This window comes from Apaloderma vittatum, unplaced genomic scaffold (genome assembly GCF_000703405.1).
Source record: "Apaloderma vittatum isolate BGI_N311 unplaced genomic scaffold, ASM70340v1 scaffold16079, whole genome shotgun sequence".
Lineage (NCBI taxonomy): Eukaryota > Metazoa > Chordata > Aves > Trogoniformes > Trogonidae > Apaloderma > Apaloderma vittatum.
Window position 1 is genome coordinate 1 of NW_009737092.1, and position 21,285 is coordinate 21,285.

Consider the following 21,285-nt stretch of genomic DNA (forward strand, 5'->3'; position numbering starts at 1 on the left):
GTGTGTGTACTGTGCTCTGGGATGTGAGGTTCATAACTCCATCCTCTTGCAAGAACCAGCATTTTCCTCATCAGCCTGGGCTAATCTATATTCTCAGCAACAGCGCCAAGAGTAACCACCACCCTCATGGGTCTGAGGGCAGACACCCCACAGTCACTTGATGTGTCAAAAGCCTGGGTTTCACACCCCATACCTAGACTTTAAGAGCTCATGGTGGCTCTTTATCTGATATTTTAAAGCCTTTGTTGTGCAGTTACGTGGAGGCTGTGTTGTCCTCAGTTCTGCAAGCAGCCTTCATAAAAAGACACAAATGACATTTCTGTGCAGCTAGTGAGATCCTCCACTCTTTTAAGCCCCACAGGCCCAAAGAGCCCCACAGAGGCTGCACAGACCCACTTGTGCTCATGGGCAAGGCACGTTTATGGGAGCGCACACACACACACACACACACACCCACCCACCCACACACCCATCTATTCACTTATTGAAAAGTAGCAAGACATGGTTCTTACAGACTCTAAAAATACATGAAACACATGAAGCGTAAGGGAAAACCCTAACGGATACCTCACCCCCACAGGCTGATTTAACCGATGAATATAGGAAGACCATGAAAAAATTGGATTCACAGCCAGAACCACAGAACTCACATCTCAAACCTTTGGATGTTGTCTACAAAGTATGTGCAGAGGGTACACTCAGTAATGTCACTGAGACACCCTGCAAGGCTCTCTGCCTGTGTTTGTATTCCTCAGAGAAGTGCTCTTCTGTATTTTAGCCAGGAACATTGTGCAGCTCATCTGTATTAGGTGGTGGAGTCTCCGTCTCTGGGAACATGCAAAACCTGTCTGGATGCCATCCTGTGCAACCTGCTCTAGGCAAACCTGCTCTGGCAGGGGGGTTGGATTAGATGATCTCCAGAGGTCCCTTCCAACCCCTACCTAACATTCTGTGATTCTGTGTGATTCTCTGATTCTGTGCATTTCTTGATGGGATCCTGTCTCTGTATCTGCAATGGCTGTACTGGGTTTTAGTACACTGCTTTGGGTATGGTTCTGGCATGACTGAAGGTTCAGTGTTCAAAAAGATTCAAACTTCATAGGCTGTTCAAAGAGCATGTTGGCTATCAGTGCTTAAATATTGGCCTTGCAGCTTCTGTTGACATTATCAGGATTTGGGCAATTAGCAGCAAGAGGCATGACTTTATGAGAGAGTACGGGAAGAGCTGTTATGTATATCCAGGTAATAAGTTCTTTCTCCATATGTAAGTGCCCATGTTTCTTCCTTTAAGATACCAAACCCTTAAAAGGATTCAGTATCAGTTTCCTCAAGGCTTTTGGGATATCTATCACCCAAGACCACAAGGGGATATGTTGCTCAGCTGAAAGGGTTAAGGGGAAGAGGTGGATTTAAGCTCTACTCTAGCAAGTGTTTGATTATACACAGCTCTTGCCCCACTCTGGTAGCTAAGGCACTCCCATGCCAGTGCTGGGAGACCAGGGTCTTGCAGGCAGAGAAGCCAGCAGGACTTTTCAGGGCAATCTACCAGTAATCTCAGTAATGCGTTACATTAGGACATACAATTCCCTCATTTCCTAATCCAGTCTCAGCATCACAATCTTATGATCCATTTGGAAAACAGCAGTTAAAAAATTGACGAGAAATAAATGACCATTTTTTCTTTGTGATATGAAACAAATGGATAGACAGGTGTGGATTAGCTTTCTCCCTGTTTCTATATGTCTTTTCTGCCTTGCATTGTCTCCCCTTCCAAACTCCTCTAGTCAATAGTAGAGGGAATATGACATTACAAAACCAAATGGTAACATGCAACATAAAGCAAGAAAGATGTCTTTTAAAAACACCAAGACAATTCTTTCATGTTGTCCATCTGAGATCCTGTTTTCCGTTCATTTATTTGTGTGTCCATCTGGTCCCACAGTAGCTGAATGTACTGGCCAACTTCAGCCAAGCTGAACTGACATGCTCTAGTTCCTACATGTTTTGTGGAAAATAGCAACTGACTAGAGGAGGAAAACCCTATTAATGGAAGGGTGGATAATTCATCCCTTGTATTACAGGGACATGCGTTATGAGGTGGCATAAGAGGGTGTTGAGGAGGAGCTATTGGGAGCTCTCTAAGTCTGTAGGAGGGTATGGTGAGGTGCAAGATGTAATCCCATATTAGCCAGGCTCCTGGCAGCGATAGAGGAAAATGATCGCCTCTAAGCACTCACTACTTACTGAATTTCTGCTGTGACACTGCTGTTCTGGCTCCTATTCCTCCGAAGAAATGAGAAGTGAAGAGGGAAAAGCAGGTGACCAAGCTGGTATCACTAATGAGCAGTCAAGTATTTTTGTGCTGGGAGTGACTTTTCAGGCTTTCTTCACAAATAAAGGAAAAGCAGTACTCGTTTCTTTCTTTACTTTTGCAGGTCACCTGTGAACACACACTTCGTTGGTTTAACTGAATGCCAAAGCTGCCAGTCAGCAATCTTCATTAACAGCATTTCACCGTTAAAGATTAATCTTCCTTAAGATCAAGGACTTACATAAATTGTGAAACAATTTTTCACCTGAGAAAAGGAGCACAGAGTAGCTATGATGTTTGTTTATGTAGCTGAAGACAGAAGAACTTGCCCATGTATTACAAAGGACTGAATAATCTCCTTGGTGACTTAATGATTAAACTTTTCTTGCAGCTAAAATTACAATTGTATTACACACTGAGCAGAGCGTGCATGAAAGAGTAATCTTCCTTCTGAGTGTAAACACTTGGGTGTAACTTGGTGGCTTCTGTGATTGTGCTGTTGAACTGTGCTTTCTGCTTAGCCATCAGTTGAACTGAATGCTGGAGAAGAGTTTAAGGAGGCTGGAAATACAGAAATAGGTAAGGAAATGTCTCCATCCCACCTGCCCCCAGCATGTTCTGCTCTTGTCTTGTGGGATATCGTCAGCACTCCACAGGCAGTGTCAGTCCAAGCAAGTGCCTTCAGAGGACATTATCACTGGCTTTTGGTGACAAAAAAAGCTGCTGTTTATCTTGCCAAAAAAATGAACATCAGAGGGCATAAAAATAGGATGTTCTTCTGTTTTAGAACATATAAAAACGGTAAGATATCCAGCAAAGATATTATAAATTTCACCAACTCTTGCTGTCTGCAAGTCAACTACTCTAAACTACCTGACTAGCCTTCCTTTGCAAAGAGATGTTTTTTCCAGGGGCCAGAGATGCTGGTTTGCCCAGGCACAGAGATAAGTAACATTGTGGAGAACTTTTCCCTCTTCTTTCAGTACAAGGATGTACCCTAACTCATGTGGAGTAGATATGTAGACAGAGAGAAAGCTAAAGTTAAATCAGATGAATCTCACCCAAATGTCTACCATTTCACCCCACTTTATGTTTTGTCAGGCGTCTAGAGTGTGATCGTATTCACCACAATTGGTTTTGTAGATCAGTGAAACAGCATATCTGAGCCTATATTTTGATTTCCTGGTGAAAACTAAGACATCAGACTTCTCATAGCAGTAGCAGCAACATAACAGCATTCTCACTGTTTACACTAAATTAGGTAGGTAAGGTTCAGGTGGGGATCATTACATTGTTGTATCTGGTACCGTAAAAGCTCCATAACATGGTAATTGAATCTATTTCCTGGATAGGACAGAGCTAATTTATAAAGGTTGTCATTCATAGTTTCACAAAAAATAGCCATTGATAAAATGCCAACTGTTACACTGTAAGAACAAATCAGAGAGGAAGAACGTATTTAGACATCAGAGCTGGAGGGTGATCTTCATAGAATCATAGGAAGGCCTGGCTGGAAGGGACCTTAGAGATCATTTAATCCAGCCTCCCTGTCATGGGCAGGGACGCCACCTCTCGACTAGATCAGGCAACACATGGGGACCGAATGGGAATCGAACCCGCGACCTTGGTGTTATCAGCACCATGCTCAACCGACTGAGCTAACTGGCTCCTAACTTGGTGGCAAAATACTGATATGGTGTGAAAGGGACAAGGCCTCGATAGTCATAGAAGAACAAAAGGAGATGCAGGAGAGAGGACAGAAAAAGAAGTGATTAATGCAAAGCCTGGCTCTTGAAGATGTTTGGTAAGAAAAGAAGCAAAATACAAACCTTGTATGTTGGAGCATATTCACACCTTAGAAATACAGAACAACTTCAACAGCTAAAGCGGAAAAGAGCTGACATTAACCTAAAACTGTTTATTGCAAAAATATTTAAAAACCCGTGTGGAGTATAAAATAATAAATCGTGTTGGACATTTCACTTAATCAGGGGAAAAAACGCAGTTTTGTTCCAGCCTTTGGAGATACAATTAGAGCTGACATGTTGATTTATTAGAATAGTAGACATATATGAAAACAAATCCTGTTGCCTCTTCTGTGTAGTAGTGTATATATGGGCAAACTCTGAGAAATCTGGAATGATTTTTATTCTAATTTGCTATGTGTAAGAAAGCTTAATGATATTAACAGTTAAGCCAGCTGTTACTCTTCATTTCACGGATAACTTTTTTAGCAGTAGGGTCGAACTCCCACTGCTTTGATCCATGGAAGAAGTAGAATAATCCTGGAAATAAAGAAGTAAAGCATTATGTTACAGATAGAAAAAATAGCTTCTTTCTGAAAAAATGGGGAACATCATCATTACACACACAGGAGAGCATCTCATCAGTCCTGTCTTTTGCAGGATACAGCAAAAATAGCATTTATCATAATGTCAGAACTTATGATCCTTACAAGTAAACTAATTTTACTTAAAAACTCATTTCATATACCTTTCTGTTGGAAAACAGCATCAACCTTCTGGCTGATTCCCGGAAAGTCATTGACTGTCTGCCTAGGATAACCCTTCTCCATGGACTGGCTGTTTTCATCAAACCTAAATCATATAAAGGGAGATGCGTAATTTTACAGAGTTTAGACATCAAATCTGGAAAGAATTAAGCAGCTGCTGAAAGGTGTCCGCCTTCTACACTTTGACTGATTTCACTGGAGTTACGAGAGTGAAGTTATCTGCTTGCACAAGTGTCTTCAAGACGTGTTTTCCATGAGGTGTCTGCTTGTTTGCTGACAAAAGCAGGCACAGCTCCAAAGAACTTTCTGGGATGGGATTTACCTCCTCTAGCGATATCAGTGTGACAGGCAGTGCATAGAAACTGGTTGGGCTGATTCCTACCACAGGGGCTGCACATGTTTATTGCATGAATTTTAAACTCCTCTTGGACTTTGATAAGATATTGTGCACAGTCCTCTACTAGTTGACAGATTTAGAGAGAGGAAAGGAAGCGGACTTACTTATAATACAATCAAGTTGTTGTAATACAATCAAGCCTGGAAAAATTTTTATGAGATTGAGTTGAATTTAGGGGCTGAAAGGAGGACCTCAAAGGTTCCTCAAGATTTTAGGAACCCTCTCAGGAAAAACACCAAGCAAACAAACAAGCCTTTGTTTTACTCCTCCTTGGATACAAGACATACTTTTTACACAGATACAAGGCTGAGAAAATGAGTTACTAGGTAAGAAATATGCTTTGTGGTTTTCTTGCATGTGTTCGTCTTGTGACCAAGACAGTAAAATACCAATGCAAGATATTGTAAATATTTGTTCCAAAACTATCGAAAACAAAGGACAGGAAGCAACATGTGGCTCAAAATCCAGCTGACACTGTATGTCTCACTGAGGAACCCTGCAATTAGTCACAATAAAGTCCATCTGACCCACGCATGCTCCTGGTTGTCTGCAGAAGGCTTTTGCAACAGATGTCCTTGCACACAGGAGGAATCTATCAGCTTCCCAAAGCTGACTTTTTGCTTCTGTTTTCTTGGTATTTGAGTATCAGGAGTCAGTCACGACAACGTGGGAATAGGATTTAGAAGAAGCATATTGCAAACCCAGTGTTAACCAGCCAAAGAAAGGAGAATGAACTATCGTTTTTGTCTCTCTCAAAGAGAGAAAATAATTCAGGACTTTTCAGAAATCAGAGAAATCCTGCACAAGTCATCCCAAGCAGCCTCCCGCTGAAGTAGATTAGTTTTCAGATCTTTATTTTCTAAAGATACTTATGTCTATTGCATTTGTAAAAATTCTCTACATGCTGGAAGTTTTTTTGCTTCCAGACATAATGCATTAAAATGGTTCCATAACTTGAATACCCACTTCAGGACACCCTTAAGCTCTCAGAAGTCAAATCTATATTCTTCTTCCTATGCAGGAGTCAAAGAAACATTTCTGTGAAAAGTAGGATCACTCTAGTTACTTAGTTCCATATAGTTACCTAAAGCTCCACTTTGTCTTTTATAATATGGACAATTTTAACTGTATTCAGATGTTGTTGGAGTCAATCATGAGAAAACATTTGCCAGTTTTTCTTACCTCCAGTACTTGTCACCTATGAAAAAGTCTGTCTTCCCAGTATTTGTATTACAAACAGCTGCATCAATTTTCTTGATACCTTTAGGGAAGCCCAGTGTGTTGATATTCTTTGGATAACCAAGCAACACCTGATATCCCCTGATAATCCAGAATTTATTGCCTGTAAAAATCATAAAAATTAATTTCACCAGTGATTTTCAGACACTAGAAGAAAAAATACAATCCCTTAGTGTAAATTGGAGGAAAACTAGATGAAATGTAGGAAAACTAGATGAAATGCCCTAAAACTAGATGAAATGTTTTTATTTATTTGAAAAATAAATTTTAGTCAAATATATCTACTTTCCTCCCACCTTCCCACAAAATAAAAGGTAAGAAAAAATAAAAACAATCTCATACTTCACCTTTGAAGAATAATATCTGATCTTTTGAGTTCTCATACACAGCCTCAATACCATGTGGCAAAGTTGGCCAGAAGGTAGAAATTAATTCACGTTCAACTTCTGAGTTATCGGGATAGACTCTCCATAAGTGCCTGATTTAAATATGAAACAGTTTTTGCAGCAAATAATAAACCACAGACATCTCTATATATGCGCAAGAACATGAACGATGTTGTGACTTACAAGTTCTTTCTTGTCACTGGAGCTACCTGTGTCAATGTGTAAGAAAGGAAAACACTCCCCTCAGTGGGAAGTGAAGGTTTTTTTGTAGTCGGGCTTCTTTCTGAAATTACCCTTCTCAATGGTACTGATTGACTAATGGGATCAGTTACAAGCATCTGAAAGATTCAGGCTGTTCCCGTACCACGTAGTAAGAGAGTTGTAGGGTCCTAGATGAGCCTGGCTGTAATCTATTTCCTGCATGATTTCCCCTGATGACTTTGGGCTTACACAGAGGACTGAAGGAGAGATTGGCCCAGCTATATGGAAGAGCAAACTAATTTCTTAGGAAATGGTTGCACCATTTAATCATGTAACAACTTGGTGTCACCATTTAGACAAGCTTTATTAGGACTGAGATGTTTTCTGGAAAAAAAAGGAAGTATGTTTTTTCAGGGGATCCTGTAAAAATATTAATATAATTCTTATCCGCTATGAATTTTATTTCCATGAACTGAAATCTATCCACATGTCTCATAAATCCTATCATCATAATCATGTGCTCCATTGAAGTGTTCAGTCTTTGTAGGAAACAAGAAAAAAAAAAACCTCACAGATTAAAATGTCATATCAATATTTACCTGCCCTTTAGAAAAAAGATTTCTCGTCGGAATGTAGTTATAGCATCAAAAGACATCTGGGAGCCACAGATTTTAGGAGAGATAGGGATGACTGGTCTTTTATCTGGGGCATTTGGTGGAGCTCCTAAGTGAGATATTTCAGAAAGAACACACCAATATTTGTAGAAATATTGAAGTTTTCCCATGTAAACGCATTTTTGATATTACTAGAGTACAATTATTTTTATGGTGAAACGTTGTGAAAGAGTATTTCTCTCTTGTTTAGTGTTGGGGTTTTTTTTAGGCCATGGATTTTACTCACCATAAATCGACTGAATGCCACTTATATCATCTGGAGAGAGAGGAAATTCGCTGGGACTAACGTAGGCATAATTAGGGAACATCAAAGCCCTCTGGTCATTAGAATGGGAGAGACCCAGAGCATGGCCAAACTCATGAGCAGCAACGAGGAACAAATTGAACCCTTAAAAAGTAGATAGAGAGAAGAGATTGGTGTAATTTTAGTCTGCAAATGGCTGATACGAACAGAGCAGGGCTATTTCTCAGTGACAGTTTTTGTACAATATATTGAAATTCACAATATATTGATAATATATACAATATATTGAAATTCAATACAATATATTGAAATTCAAAAAGGTACTTTTTTGTACAGGATAAAGTTCTGTTCTTTCCTCATTAGAAGGGAGTGACTTTTAGCCCTCTTTCCTGCTGTTAGCTGCTGAAGGTGTGTGTGTGACATGAGTAGATGTCTACGGGTGAATGTGGGTGCAGCCCCGAGGAGTGTCCTGGCAGGGTTTCCTGGCTGAGCTAGAACAGATTAGATAGTGAATCAGATCAAATTAAGAGCTCTTCAGGGCAAGGATAGGACGATACACTGTGTGCTCACTTGAGGTACCAAAGTGTCACTCTCTGTGTCATACTCCCTCCTACAAACCTGAGAAAGAAAGGTGAGATCATGAGTAGAGAGGAAAAATATGTTAGCAGAGTGATTTACTTTTTTATCATTAAGAGCTCTCCAGGGCAAGGATAGGACGATTCACTGTGTGCTCACTTGAGGTACCAAAAGTGTCACTCTCTGTGTCATACTCTCTCCTACAGACCTGAGAAAGAAAGGTGAGATCATGAGTAGAGAGGAAAAATATGTTAGCAGAGTGATTTACTTTTTTATCATTAGGACTTTAAACCATACGGTTTCTTTATAGCCTTGTAAAATAAAATATCTTTTTACAATGTTATACTTATGCCTGCTTATTCCCAGTGAAATATGTTAATGCAGTACAGAGATAAAAAGGGAACTTCCTTCAACATACCTCACTCCAAGTAACATGCCTTTCTAAGTTAGGGAGGACTGATCACTGGCCCTGCAGACCAGGAGCCAGCAATATCAAGAGGCATAGTGAAGATCACGAGTCTGTGGCAAAGCAGAGGACTGGTCATCAATTGCCCAAGAAAGGCTGGCCGAAGCCAAGACATTTCTCAAGAAAACAAACAAAGCCTCAATTTTTCCACACGTGTTTCCAGTCCTCTCCTGTCACGAGTCCTCTGAGTTTTCCGACAAGTTCTGCAATGCCTGGCTTCTGGAGCCGTGATGCTGAGGAACAGCAGCAAAACTGGGGTTGACCCATTCAGTCCCAGTGTGGGGGAAACGTTACATTTTAACGTCATGACGTGTTATCTCTTCTTCCTGCAGCGTGACCTCAATTCTCCTTCTGCAGTTATCCACTGCAGTTTTCCATCCCAAAATCTGGATGAGAAGAGTGTCTAAATTACTACAGCTTAGTGGGTCTGTGTCCTGTCAGGTCTGTCAGAGGCAGTATGTGCTGTACGGCCAGCCTGGAGGCTGAGGGGAGGGGATTCAGGGGAGCAGATAGCTCCCAGACAGATGGGTGACCACTCAGCGTTCCCCTCTCTTCTGGCTCAGTGGCACACATCTGCAGTCAGCTCTGCATGCTGCATGTCAGCCCATGGGTGGCCTGAATAGCATGTTCAGACTCCCAGATTCTGGCAGGCAGCTGAACTTGCTTGGAAAACAGTCACGTATAAGCCCATCCTAGCTTGAATGCAGAGTAAAGCAATAACAGCCTGTAGTCAGGCTATCTTGGCATTATTAGCTAAGACTCTTCACTGTCACTGGTGGCTGAAATGCTTTTTAGGTGTTGGGGATCTCCCCTGAGGGCTGCTGCAAAGTACAGTGTCCTTCTTCTGCAGTGTGTGGTTGTGCCAGGCTTGGTGTCAGCATGTACGTCAGGAGTTGTGAGTGGGCATTATCAACCCCCGGGTAAGAGTGGCCTGTGTCTATAGCATTTGTATATGAAAAGTTTTGTCCCATTGGACAGTAGGAACAGGATGTTAAATAGAAACAGGATTAAATAGGAGCAGTGTTAAATAAGAACAGTAGATCAGGCTGATTTTACATCAGCGTCATTGTAAGGATCTCAGCTGGAGGATGGCCTGCAATACCCTCAGACTGCTCTTATGGTAAATGCTGTGTTTCACTTCAGTCAAAAATATCAGAAAAGAATTAACCCATCTACATAAGAATTCAGAAACCTTTTTTTACCTACCAGCTGAGCCTGTGGTCCAGTCTTCATCCTCATCAAAGTGCACGTCACCACCAAAACCATTGCCAGGTGGAAAAGCATGAGCAAGGACACCAAGGGGGCCATCAAAATAACGAGGGCAATGTCCATGAGCTACATAATAAGACATTGAAACAACCTTAAGTTTATGTTATGACTACTGGAAAATCTTTTCATTAATCTTACCATTGGCATGCAATCAGCGTATTACCTTTGGTCCCAAAAGCAATCATTATATCTGCTATTCCCTCATGAATAGGAATGAAAATCAGAGGGGTGACAGTACTCCAAACTTTAAATGCCTTCTGGATTGCTTTATCCACATCCTCTTTCCTCATATCTGGTGTGTAGTTCAGAATTCTACAGTTGAGGGTTGAAGCAATAATACTTAGTATTTACAAAAAGAATTTCTTTAATATTGCTAAGATGATGAACAGAGATGTATAAGAAGCAATTTAACCCGTAATCCAATAGCCCCCAAGATTCATCTTGGACTGAGTGAGTTTGAGGAATGTAATAACTGTCCAACATGTCTTTTTCTGGTAATAATAATTGTGTATATGATACTAGGTTTTCTCAAAATGGCTTTTAGCCAGGAGGTTGCTGCTTGAACATGAGGAATATCGTCTCTTCAGGTTTCTGGGACTGCTAAAATGTTGGTCCTAGCAAATTTTGAAGATAGCAGGGCTTGTACAGCCTGCAATTGATATTTCTGTTTGGCTTACAGAATATATGTCAGGAGTGATCCATGACAGGCAAAACACTGGCTGACTCAGGAATTGTAAAATACTCAGCTTGACACTCAGAAATTCCTCTCAGGAATATGTATAGCTAACAGCTGGGGAAAGAGAAACATTTTTGTGTTCCCAACTGGAAACATTTGTGTAGAAGTTACATTTAAATATAACAAACATAATCAGAATTTAAATTAAAAAAGTAATTATTGAAATACTACCTGTATGTCAGTTTGTTTTTCTTCCATCCTGGCAAAGTAAAACCATAGAGACCCACATCAGGAACTCCACACCTGGGTTTCTTCACTATTTCCAACGTCTCAGTGTCTGCTTTTCCAGTCACTTTCAAACCAAAATATTGCTGCATTTTCTGAAGTTTTTCAGCTGTAGATTCAGCATTTATTTTCCATCCAAGTTGATTTGGATCTGGCTCAACAGTATAGAATTTGTTTAAGTAGTCCTAGTGAAAAAATAAAGCAAATGCATGGCACATTTTGATCTGTTTCTTAAACGAATACCTTAGGACTGATACTGTTTGGTGGCTTGGCTGGCAAAACCATCTGCCCATGATTTTGGAGCACAACGGATGTTTTCCTGAGGATTGTAGCTTAACAGGAACAGGCAGCATTGCCCCAGACACTTATTTACTTGACATTTACATTTTGTAGATATTTATCCTACTTTAGTCAAGTTTGGGTAACAGAGTTCGGTGTAACAGCATTGTCTCAGAAGGGCAGCAAACTGCTGTGTAGCTGGAACACGCAGACTGTGTTTAAAAAGAGAGGGATCAGTACATCTCAGAAATGCACAATGTAGTTACCTGTACAATCTTTTCATCATTTTCTTTGCGGTCTTTCTCTGGATGGATGGGAAGAGCATTAGAAACAGCTGCACAGATTAGAAGCAAAAGTGAAAGAGCCTTCATTCTTATTCCACTCTCTATCCTGGTAGAAAATCAATCTTCTCTCCCCTCCGCGTGAATCCTCTTGCATCCCAGTTCGTATGGTTGTGGGGTGTTTTGTAAAGCCAGCTGTAGACTGACTCAGAGTTTATCATGCTCTGATTACCTCCACGGATCTTCTAACACTGTGCTGGCTGCACAACAAAACTTAATTAAATCCATCCGATACCACAGACATCTGAAGTCAGTTAGTATTTGAATACTCCCGAGTTCCTTAGCTACCATTTAAAATCGGCACTCAGTTTTAGTTATTTTATACTGAATTTTAGTGAACCTAAGCAGTTTCACAGCAGATGAAATGGCAGACAAATGCAAAACCTTTGAATTTGTCCTGATCCAGCTGTGTGAAATGGGGCCAACAAATGCATAGAGACTCTTCACCACTCTCAGCCCAAAAAAATAGGAGTAATGCACTAAATACAAATCCCATCCAAAAAATTTAAAACTTTGGGAGAAATTACTCTAAGCAGAAAGTTTTCTTTTAAAATTGATTCATAAAGTGAGACTGGGTGCTTTGGAAAATGGATGAAAACCCTAAATCACTCCTGACCTCTTCCTAGCAAATCTGAAAAGGTGTTTTTCCACCCTAAAAGATGTGAATAATTATATATCTCTGTCTGCATTTATCTAATCTATCCATCTGTCTGTCTATCTATCTCTCTATCTATCTATATCTATTAATCATCTCTCTACCTAATCTGTCTATCTGCCATTTCATCACAAAACATTTCTTCAGTTTAACCACATTAGCCGCAGGGGATATGATTATTTCCTGTCTTAAGTAATTCAGAATAAAGGAAGTTTCAAGACTGACAAGAGATGTGACAACTTATGGGATTTCACCCTGTGCTGGCCAAGCACCTTTCCCTTCCCATGGCAGCAATGGGATCTGAAGGTGTTCATCACCTCGCTGGAGCTCTGACAACACGTACTCAACTTTTACAAAACAGTTGCAAGAAATACCCTCATGTTGAACGGTGGATTTTTCAGGAAATACTTGCTTCCGTCTTTTTTACTTTTTTTATTGTCTCTTGCAGCCAATTTTTCTCCAGCTGGAGGCGTTAATGACGAATTTTCTAGCCCAAATTTCACAATGTGGACTTGCTAGTTAAACTTGTTTATTAAAGGCATTTCTCAGCTACCAAAAAAACCCCAAACAAACTCCTCCCTTAATTTGTTTTTATTATCATTGTATTGTAGCTCTGTAACTGACATAAAAACTGTGACAATGACTTTTCTGAGATGGAGAGCTCGACTGTACTGATGCTGGAAATGACATATGTGTTTATCCAGAAGTAAAAAGTTTAGTTTTTAAATTCTCTCTTATGTTTTTATATGGGTATATTTGTTTGTCTCGAAGGTTTTAAAGCTAGAAGGAATGACCATGATGCTTTTATCTGACTATGTATATGGTGTAGATCACAAAAGACAAACCCCTTTTCAGTGGCAGCACCAAGCATACTTTCCAATGGCATTAGAGCACATTTTTTTTTAAAATATGTTTTTACATAGAATCATAGAATCATAGAACGGCCTAGGCTGGAAGGGACCTTAGAGATGATTTTAATCCAACCTCCCTGTTTTGGCTGATAGGAACTTGTTTTTTTTTAAAAAAAATAATTCAGCACTATGAGCAGATTTGATATGAACTGAGAGAAAGGGTTTTCTTTTTTCCCACTGTGTCTGGCCGTCAGATCCCCACAGCTGTCTGCTGTGTAGCCGTGGAAGTATAGGGACAATGAGAACAGCTGGGTTAGGATTAGTTGCACCTAAATTTATATGTTTATTAGTTAAGCGTTCTTCTACAGAAAATGAAGAAACACATATATCTGGAGACTGATTCAGCCCGCTATCGTAGAATAGGATGAGCCAGCCTCTATATGTGCTCTCTGTCTTTATTAACTATAGAGAAGTTTAAACAACTAATTTAGACTACATTTCCAGCTTCAGCTCACAGCTCAAGTTACATTAGTGTTGGCTTAGAAAACATCTGAGTGACAGATGATGGACGTCTATATCACTCTAAACACTTTCAGGGTTTTGCAACTTGACCAATGATGCAACGTAGCATCCAGTTTCCACTGCGCATGGGAGAGAGGCTTGAACACGTTTTTCGCAAGCAATGTTTCACAAATCCGTCTATAGCTGGCCTTGAGGTCTGGGAAAAGAAGAAGCTACGTAAGCAGCTGCTGCTTATGGTTTCCTAATGCTTATCTTTGACATTGGTTAGAGTTGGTGGGTGTTGATTTACATCATGACTTCTTTTCTCATCCTAGAACTACTTTTATCCTGACCACAGTTACATGACCTATATTTTAACCCAGAGAGTTTGCTGCCTGTCCTCATCACATTGGCTATACCAAATGATGCTACACAGAGCATCACAGGAAGTATCAATACTGCTGCATTGTGGTGATCTCGACACAATACCAGGGGGAATTCAGATTTCCTGACTGTTCACAGCATGGGTGTCTGCACGTGAGTTAACCATGTAGGCTGGCATTATATCAACAGAAATCTAAATAATATGGTCAAATGGCATCTAGAGAGCATTTCATCTGACCATGTGCAGAAGATAAACTTAGGAAGATTTGTGCAGCTATCAGGAACTCACCAAATATTCTGACCAACACCACTGACAATGACGAGAGCCTAAGTCTGAACTCACATGAAAACACTTTGGCTGCAATTCAGCCATCTAAACAGTGATTTGTTGTGCTTTTGAGACAATCCAGTGAACCTAAGACACTGGCTCAGGCCTGGTGGCTATGACTCAGAACCTAAAGGGAACATGTGGCTTCTAGACTGATAGATAGAGGCCAGCTGGAAATCTCCAGCAGCTTAATGACAATAGATACCTGTTCAGTCAGCTGAGTTGAACCACTATTTTGCAGGCTCAGTCTTCACATATAGTTAACAAATCATTCCTCAGCTTGAGTGAAAAACATGAGACAACAATAAATGGTTCAAATAAGGTTTTTAAGACCTGGCAAGCCTTTAACAAAGGCTGCAGCCTGTGAGGACATGATTCAACCACCCAAACATAGGTGCCTAGGGTTTTGAGAAGTGCTGATCTCCCAGAAGTCCTCTTTCAAACCTGCATAGGTGACTTGGATTACCTACAGCACCTCAAATACTCTAAACATGTGTTTAGTGAATTGGATACCTGCCTGGGCAAAGGTATGTCAGTTAACAATGATACGGGCTATGACTACACACAAAACCAGTAACCAGACACTAGGGAATGGTATGGTACTCTACTATAGTTCAGTATAGGACCATAAACTTATTAAAAGAGAGTAAGAAGTTGGCAGGTTATTGTGTGGACTGAGCTAGAAACAACATCCAGATTCCAAATTTCCGAAAACGGTGCTTGTACCTGCCAGCACCAGCCGTGCCCTCCTCCTGGCGGTGTGGCTGGAATGGAGCAACTGCCACGTTCACGCAGGCAGAGGAAATATTCACTCACATAAACATGGGAAACATTTGTTACAAAGAAATCACTTCATTTAGAGCTCTTGGTCTTCTTGCTCAAGGGAAATATACACAAAAAATATTAAAAAAAAGTGCTTAGCAGCTAAAAATCAGAACTTCACAGGACACCAAAAGGCATGGATTGAAAATATGTCATTATAAACTTCATCCTCTCTTTAGCCTCTTCATTTTCCCTTGGATTTAGAGCGGAACACATAACATTTAACTCACGAAACAGAGAAAATGTTAAATGGCAAACATAACCCTTGTCTCTCATTTAACATTTTCTCTGCTTCATGTGTACCCTCTATTTTTCTTATCCAGGGTGGGATTACTGTTCTGCTCTAAATCTGAGGAGCTATTCTGGCACTGTCTTGAGATCACAGAATCACAGAATCACAGAATTGTTGAGGCTGGAAGAGACCTCTGAGATCATCAAGACCAACCCATGACCCAACCCCACCATATCGGCCAGTCCACTGCACTAAGTGCCACATCCAGCCTCTCCTTCTGCTTCTACTTCATATCTGAAGGGAATATGTGTCCCAAATTTCTATTTATTTATATATAATTGGTCTAATAAAAAATATTATCTTTGCCTGTAAATCTTATACTGTTTGTAGACCATCTCTGCTGAAATAAAATGATCAATTTAGATTTACAGACTTTTAAAACAATTTTTAGTTTAATTGTCATTGGTGGTTCAGTAGCACAAGCCTACACAAGAAAATATTATTATATAGCATTGCTACTACAGTTTAGAATTAAAGAACCAGTACCTAAATTACCTTATGAGAACACAATTCACACAAGTTAACTTCTTCATTAAAGTCTTTGATTTAGTCTAATTTAATTTTATTTTAATATAATACAATTATATACTAATTTTTAAGGTTTTATAAAGAATATAATATAACTAAGTTAATTTTAATTATACAATTTCTAATCTTTGAATTGCATTTAAACTAATTTTTACTCTCGAATTTAATAAATGTAAAAACTACCAAGTCTGTTCTTTATTAATGAAGGACACAGTTTAATAGATTTTTAATACAGACAGCTAAGTAATGAAAAAAATTGAATTGCTATGTTTTTGTAAGGTTAAACGTTCTTTTCTCAAAATGCAATTACTTCTATTAGAGTAACCTGAAGCCTTCTTCTGAAATATGTTAGATAATACAGATGTATCAGATAACACATTTTGTTATGGTCATACAGCTTCTAATGTTATGAGTTGAGCTACAAAGACTAAAGAGAAAGTGGATAACAATTCAAACATCATTTTAATTAAATGATAATTTAATTAAAAAAATTGCTGTTAAGCTGGGAGACAAGCTGTCTTTTTTGTGAACTTTTTTTATCAGAAACATTTTTGATCAGGAATTTTCATTTTTTAAGTAAACTTCTTCATCCTTTAATACACTGAAATTAGGAGAGATTTACTAACTACTGGAGTAGTAATCACTTGAAAGAGCCTTGAGTAAAGTGTATTGTTTGTCCAGAATATGACATGGCTCCCTGTGATAGCAACGGGCTGCTCTAAAAGGACTCAAGAACAAGTCTTATGAGGAGCGGCTGAGGGAACTGGAATTGTTTAACCTGGAGAAAAGGAGGCTGAGGGGAGACCTTATCCCTCTCTGCAACTACCTGGAAGGAGGTTGTAGCCAGGTGGGTATTGGTCTGTTGTCCCAAGTAGCAAGTGATAGGACAAGAGGAAATGGCCTTGAGTTGCATCAGGGGAGGGTCTGATCGGATATTAGGAAAAAATTCTTTAATGAAAGGGTTGTTAAAGCTCAGGGCTGCCCAGGGAAGTGGTAGAGTCTTCCATCCCTGAAAATATTTAAAAGATATGTAGATGTGGTGCTTAGGGACATGGTTTAATGATGAGCTTGGCAGTGTTAACTTTTGGACTCAATGATCTTAAAAGTCCTTTCCAGTTGAAATGAGTCTATGATCTTAGAGGTCCCTTTTAATCTGCATTTCCAGGCTTAAATCTAGTTCCTAAATCCAAAAACATGATAAAAAACCTCCACCTATACTTGCAAAGACATATACCTTGGAGAGAAGGCTAAGAGGGGAAGTTGGGGCAAGGGGAACAGAAAGTGGAAGTGTGGTTTGTAGACTGATGCTAAAGAGTCCAAATTGGCCTAGTTACCCATAGGATTTCTACCAGGGCTTCCATGGGGTGATGAAGTTCAGAGCCAGCTGTCTGCTCTTTTCTCTGGCTTTGGGGGAAAAGATCAGACATTTCATGCCAGGATACGTTTTCTGGTGTTTGGAAGCTAGGCTTGGCTCTTGAGTATTAGTGCAAGTAAGACATTAAGGACACAATGATATGACAAACATGATTTATTAGGAAACTTTTATGTAGCAGGTGAAATTTTGATAAATTATATAACAATATTTATTTCACAGTAAAAAATTATAATCCTACAGAACTTGAGCAGAAATCCATTCTGACTTGCTAGTTACAAAATACTGAAAAATTCATCACATAAATACATAGGATGCATCTGGAAAACCACTGCAATTAACAATTAAACCAGCTGATGCTCTTCATTATTCCGACAATCCGTTTAGCACGAGGATCAAACTGGAACTGAGTTGTTCCATGGAAGAAGTAGACATAGCCTAGAAATAGAATTTAATCCATTGGTATTTCATAGATGACTTTTTAGTATTTTGGAAAAAAAAACCAAACACACAACATAAACGGTCCATGTGTACTTGCTTTTTTTCACTTCCATCTCATTACACTTAATAACAGAGATTTGAAATAAAATTATTCTATCTACAGAAACCTAAATATTTAAGTAAACTGAGATTAAATTTATATTTTACTTACCATCTTTCTGGAAAGCAGCATCAACCCGGCCAATTTTTCCAAAGTGGGAGACTATTTTCTTGGGATAACCAGGATCCATAGATTTCTTGTTTTCATCATATCTTAACACAAAAAACATCATTACAATTTGTGAGGAAGCAGACAATATTTTGAAATTCCAAAGCAAATTCATACACATACGCAACTGTACTGTTACTAAGAAGCTTTACAAAGATTAGCTGAAGTAACCTTTTGATTCTCATTATTATATATTAAGGTTCTCACATTATGAGTGTCTTGAGATTTGAAGATCCTGCCTTTGATAAAGTGGGTAACAAGGCTTTCAAAAATTTTGGGAATGCAGCCCATGAATTTATTAATGCATTTCAGAGCCTTGGCCATTGCTTGCACATAAAATGAGTTTCTGTTTTGAGGAACTGTATAACCAGTCCAGTATAAAAGCAAAACATAAAACTCGAGACTAGAAAATATAAGCAGAGTCCTGTAGCATAATTGTATTAGTGTTAATTACGTACTTCTTAACAAAATTACTCTCTGAAATTTGTCATAAGCTACACTTCAACCAACTGTACAATTGGAAAATACTTGTAGTTTACTCATAGAGAAACTCAATTACAACACTTTTTATTAGCAGCTAATTTTATTTGAAAAGTGGAAAGTGGACACTATCACAACATTGCACAGAACAGCAGCAGTGTTGTGGTGAAAAAAAAGAATAATTTACAAGAAAATCACTTTTTTATTGGGCAGAAGTTTTATCCAACTGCAAGTAATTACATTCCTGCTAATTAGGAATCTAATTAATGGTGAAAATATATTACAGAAAAGTTGGTATTTCCTAGCAAATGCTTAAAATTTTGAAGCTTCCAGAGAATCCTGCTTGAATTTCTAGAATATACGTGGTCTACAAATCATTGCACTTGAATGTTATAGTAATACATCAGTCCTTGGGGACAGGTGGAAAAATGCCTTCTAGTAAATGAACATTAAATCTTACCTCCAGTATCTGTCAGCTACAAAGAAGTATGTTTTTCCTGTGACTTCATCGCTGTAAGCAGCATTAACTCTTTTAATAGTCTTTGGGAACCCCAGATGATAAATTGGTTTAGGATAGCCACGTGCAACGTCATATCCCCTGACAAGCCAATATTTACCCTCTGAAAAGTATAAGCACATTTCATTTGGTTTTGCTCTTTATAAACAACATTTAATTGTATTTCAAATGGGTAACAAACAATGTGTCTTAGACATCAGTATCATTCCATTTGGTTTATTACTGTAGAAAATGTTTCTAATTCTTACACTAGGACTACATCATGAATACAGTGTAAATGTCTTCTGATTTTATCAGTAAAACATTAACAGTCATAAGATATGAGAATAATACTTTTCCCAGACTTTTAAAAACATTAATAGAAAATATTTGTCTGGGTATCAACTTGGGGAGGGCTGGAGGTTGATGAGTTAATCCACTGACATTGGATTGGGATACTTAATCTATTAAATTTCTGTATTTGCTTACAAAGACATATAATATTTGGAAAACTAGATAATGTGCATTAAATTAAACTATTAAGAAGGGCATATGCCTACTCAAAATGCTTTGTTAATTTTAGATGCAATGAACATATTCATATATGGTAATATATCATGTACTGTATGTGCATAATGAAGTTATCTGAGACACTTAAAGCATATTTGAGATCCTTAAAGAAAAGGATTGATTGTTTTTTCAGTAAAAAATTTTTCCCCTCAGAGTACACTTTTCCACCACTTTTTTTACTTTTCCCCCAAAATATCACAAAATACTAATAAGCATATCAGTAACAGTAGTGTATAAGTGTCTGTATTTGCTTGAATTCAGGAAAAATCCTTCTATATAAAGTGAAATTCTGTTACCTGAAGAGAACTAGACCTGAGGAAAGGAAGCTGTTTTTACATCTTGTTTCTCAGACCATTAACTATAAAAGAGGGGTGAATTTTCAAGATTATGACCTCTGGAGATCCCTTAGAGCAGTATAACTCTGTGATCCTCTCTTTTAATTATTTGAAGATTTTTAAGACTCTCTCTTTCACTGATTTTCTTTAAAAAACACTTTGACTTTTGTGACTGCATAGTCTGCAAATTTGCAGAGAGTAACTGGTCAGAAAAAGCAGAGAATTTCAGTTTCAATTACCTTTAAAAAGTAAAACTTCATCTCTATTAACGTTTTCATAAGCAGCTTGAATTCCTGATGGTAACTGTGGCCAGAACAGCGAGATAAAGTTGAGCTCCGTCCCCGCCCTTGCAGGATGTTTGCGCAGCATATACCTGGTTTAAACAAAATGTGTGTAATAAAATAGTTCCACTCCTATCGTAAGTACAAAATAATTGTTATAGCTCCTGGAGTATGACACGGGAGGGAAGTGGGTACCTGGGTGTGACTATGCCCCTCCATTGAATGTAAAGGAAACCAAGAGCAACTGTGCTCTGAAATTTAGCACCTCAGTTACATGCTAAAAACCAGGCAAGATGAATATAAGCCCTTCTATTTCTTTGTAGGACAAGCAGTCTATGAGTTGGTTTCAGACATCTTTCTACATGACAGTGCTTTCTGTTCTGTTCCTGACCTTGTACTGAGATGAAGCAGAAAAGTCCCAGCATGGTACCCATAGGCACATCGCTGTGCTCTGAAATTTAGCACCTCAGTTACATGCTAAAAACCAGGCAAGATGAATATAAGCCCTTCTATTTCTTTGTAGGACAAGCAGTCTATGAGTTGGTTTCAGACATCTTTCTACATGACAGTGCTTTCTGTTCTGTTCCTGACCTTGTACTGAGATGAAGCAGAAAAGTCCCAGCATGGTACCCATAGGCACATCGCTAAGGGATGTACGACAGTGCTTTCTGTTCTGTTCCTGAGCTTGTACTGAGATGAAGCAGAAAGGTCCCAGCATGGTACCCATAGGCACATCGCTAAGGGATGTATGAATGCTCATGCTTTGATCTTAGTTGAATTGAGTTCAGAGACAAGTCTGTGGCAGCAGTGGCCACTGGATAGTGT

The 21,285-nt window shown here is 39.0% G+C and overlaps 2 protein-coding genes across 2 annotated transcripts in view; both read right to left on the reverse strand.

Annotated features, from left to right (window-relative positions):
• Positions 1-4,387: 4,387 nt before the first annotated feature.
• On the reverse strand, positions 4,388-15,862 carry LOC104279808 (matrix metalloproteinase-27-like). Its single transcript, XM_009877223.1, has 11 exons — positions 15,843-15,862; positions 11,782-11,905; positions 11,183-11,421; positions 10,439-10,587; positions 10,213-10,341; positions 7,947-8,108; positions 7,646-7,769; positions 6,807-6,937; positions 6,403-6,562; positions 4,805-4,908; positions 4,388-4,596 (listed from the first exon to the last, which is right to left on the reverse strand). Exons 1-11 carry the CDS (start codon positions 15,860-15,862, stop codon positions 4,496-4,498), a joined length of 1,443 nt encoding a protein of 480 aa, XP_009875525.1. The 3' UTR covers positions 4,388-4,495.
• Positions 15,863-17,926: 2,064 nt separating this feature from the next.
• LOC104279809 (interstitial collagenase-like) overlaps positions 17,927-21,285 on the reverse strand; it is a gene marked incomplete at its 5' end in the record, with an annotated part of 4,272 nt that continues 913 nt past the window's right edge. Inside the window, 4 exons of the mRNA XM_009877224.1 lie at positions 17,927-18,027; positions 18,242-18,342; positions 19,239-19,398; positions 20,419-20,552. Of these exons, the coding sequence (XP_009875526.1) occupies positions 17,927-18,027; positions 18,242-18,342; positions 19,239-19,398; positions 20,419-20,552 (496 nt within the window). The remainder of the gene's footprint in view (positions 18,028-18,241; positions 18,343-19,238; positions 19,399-20,418; positions 20,553-21,285) is intronic.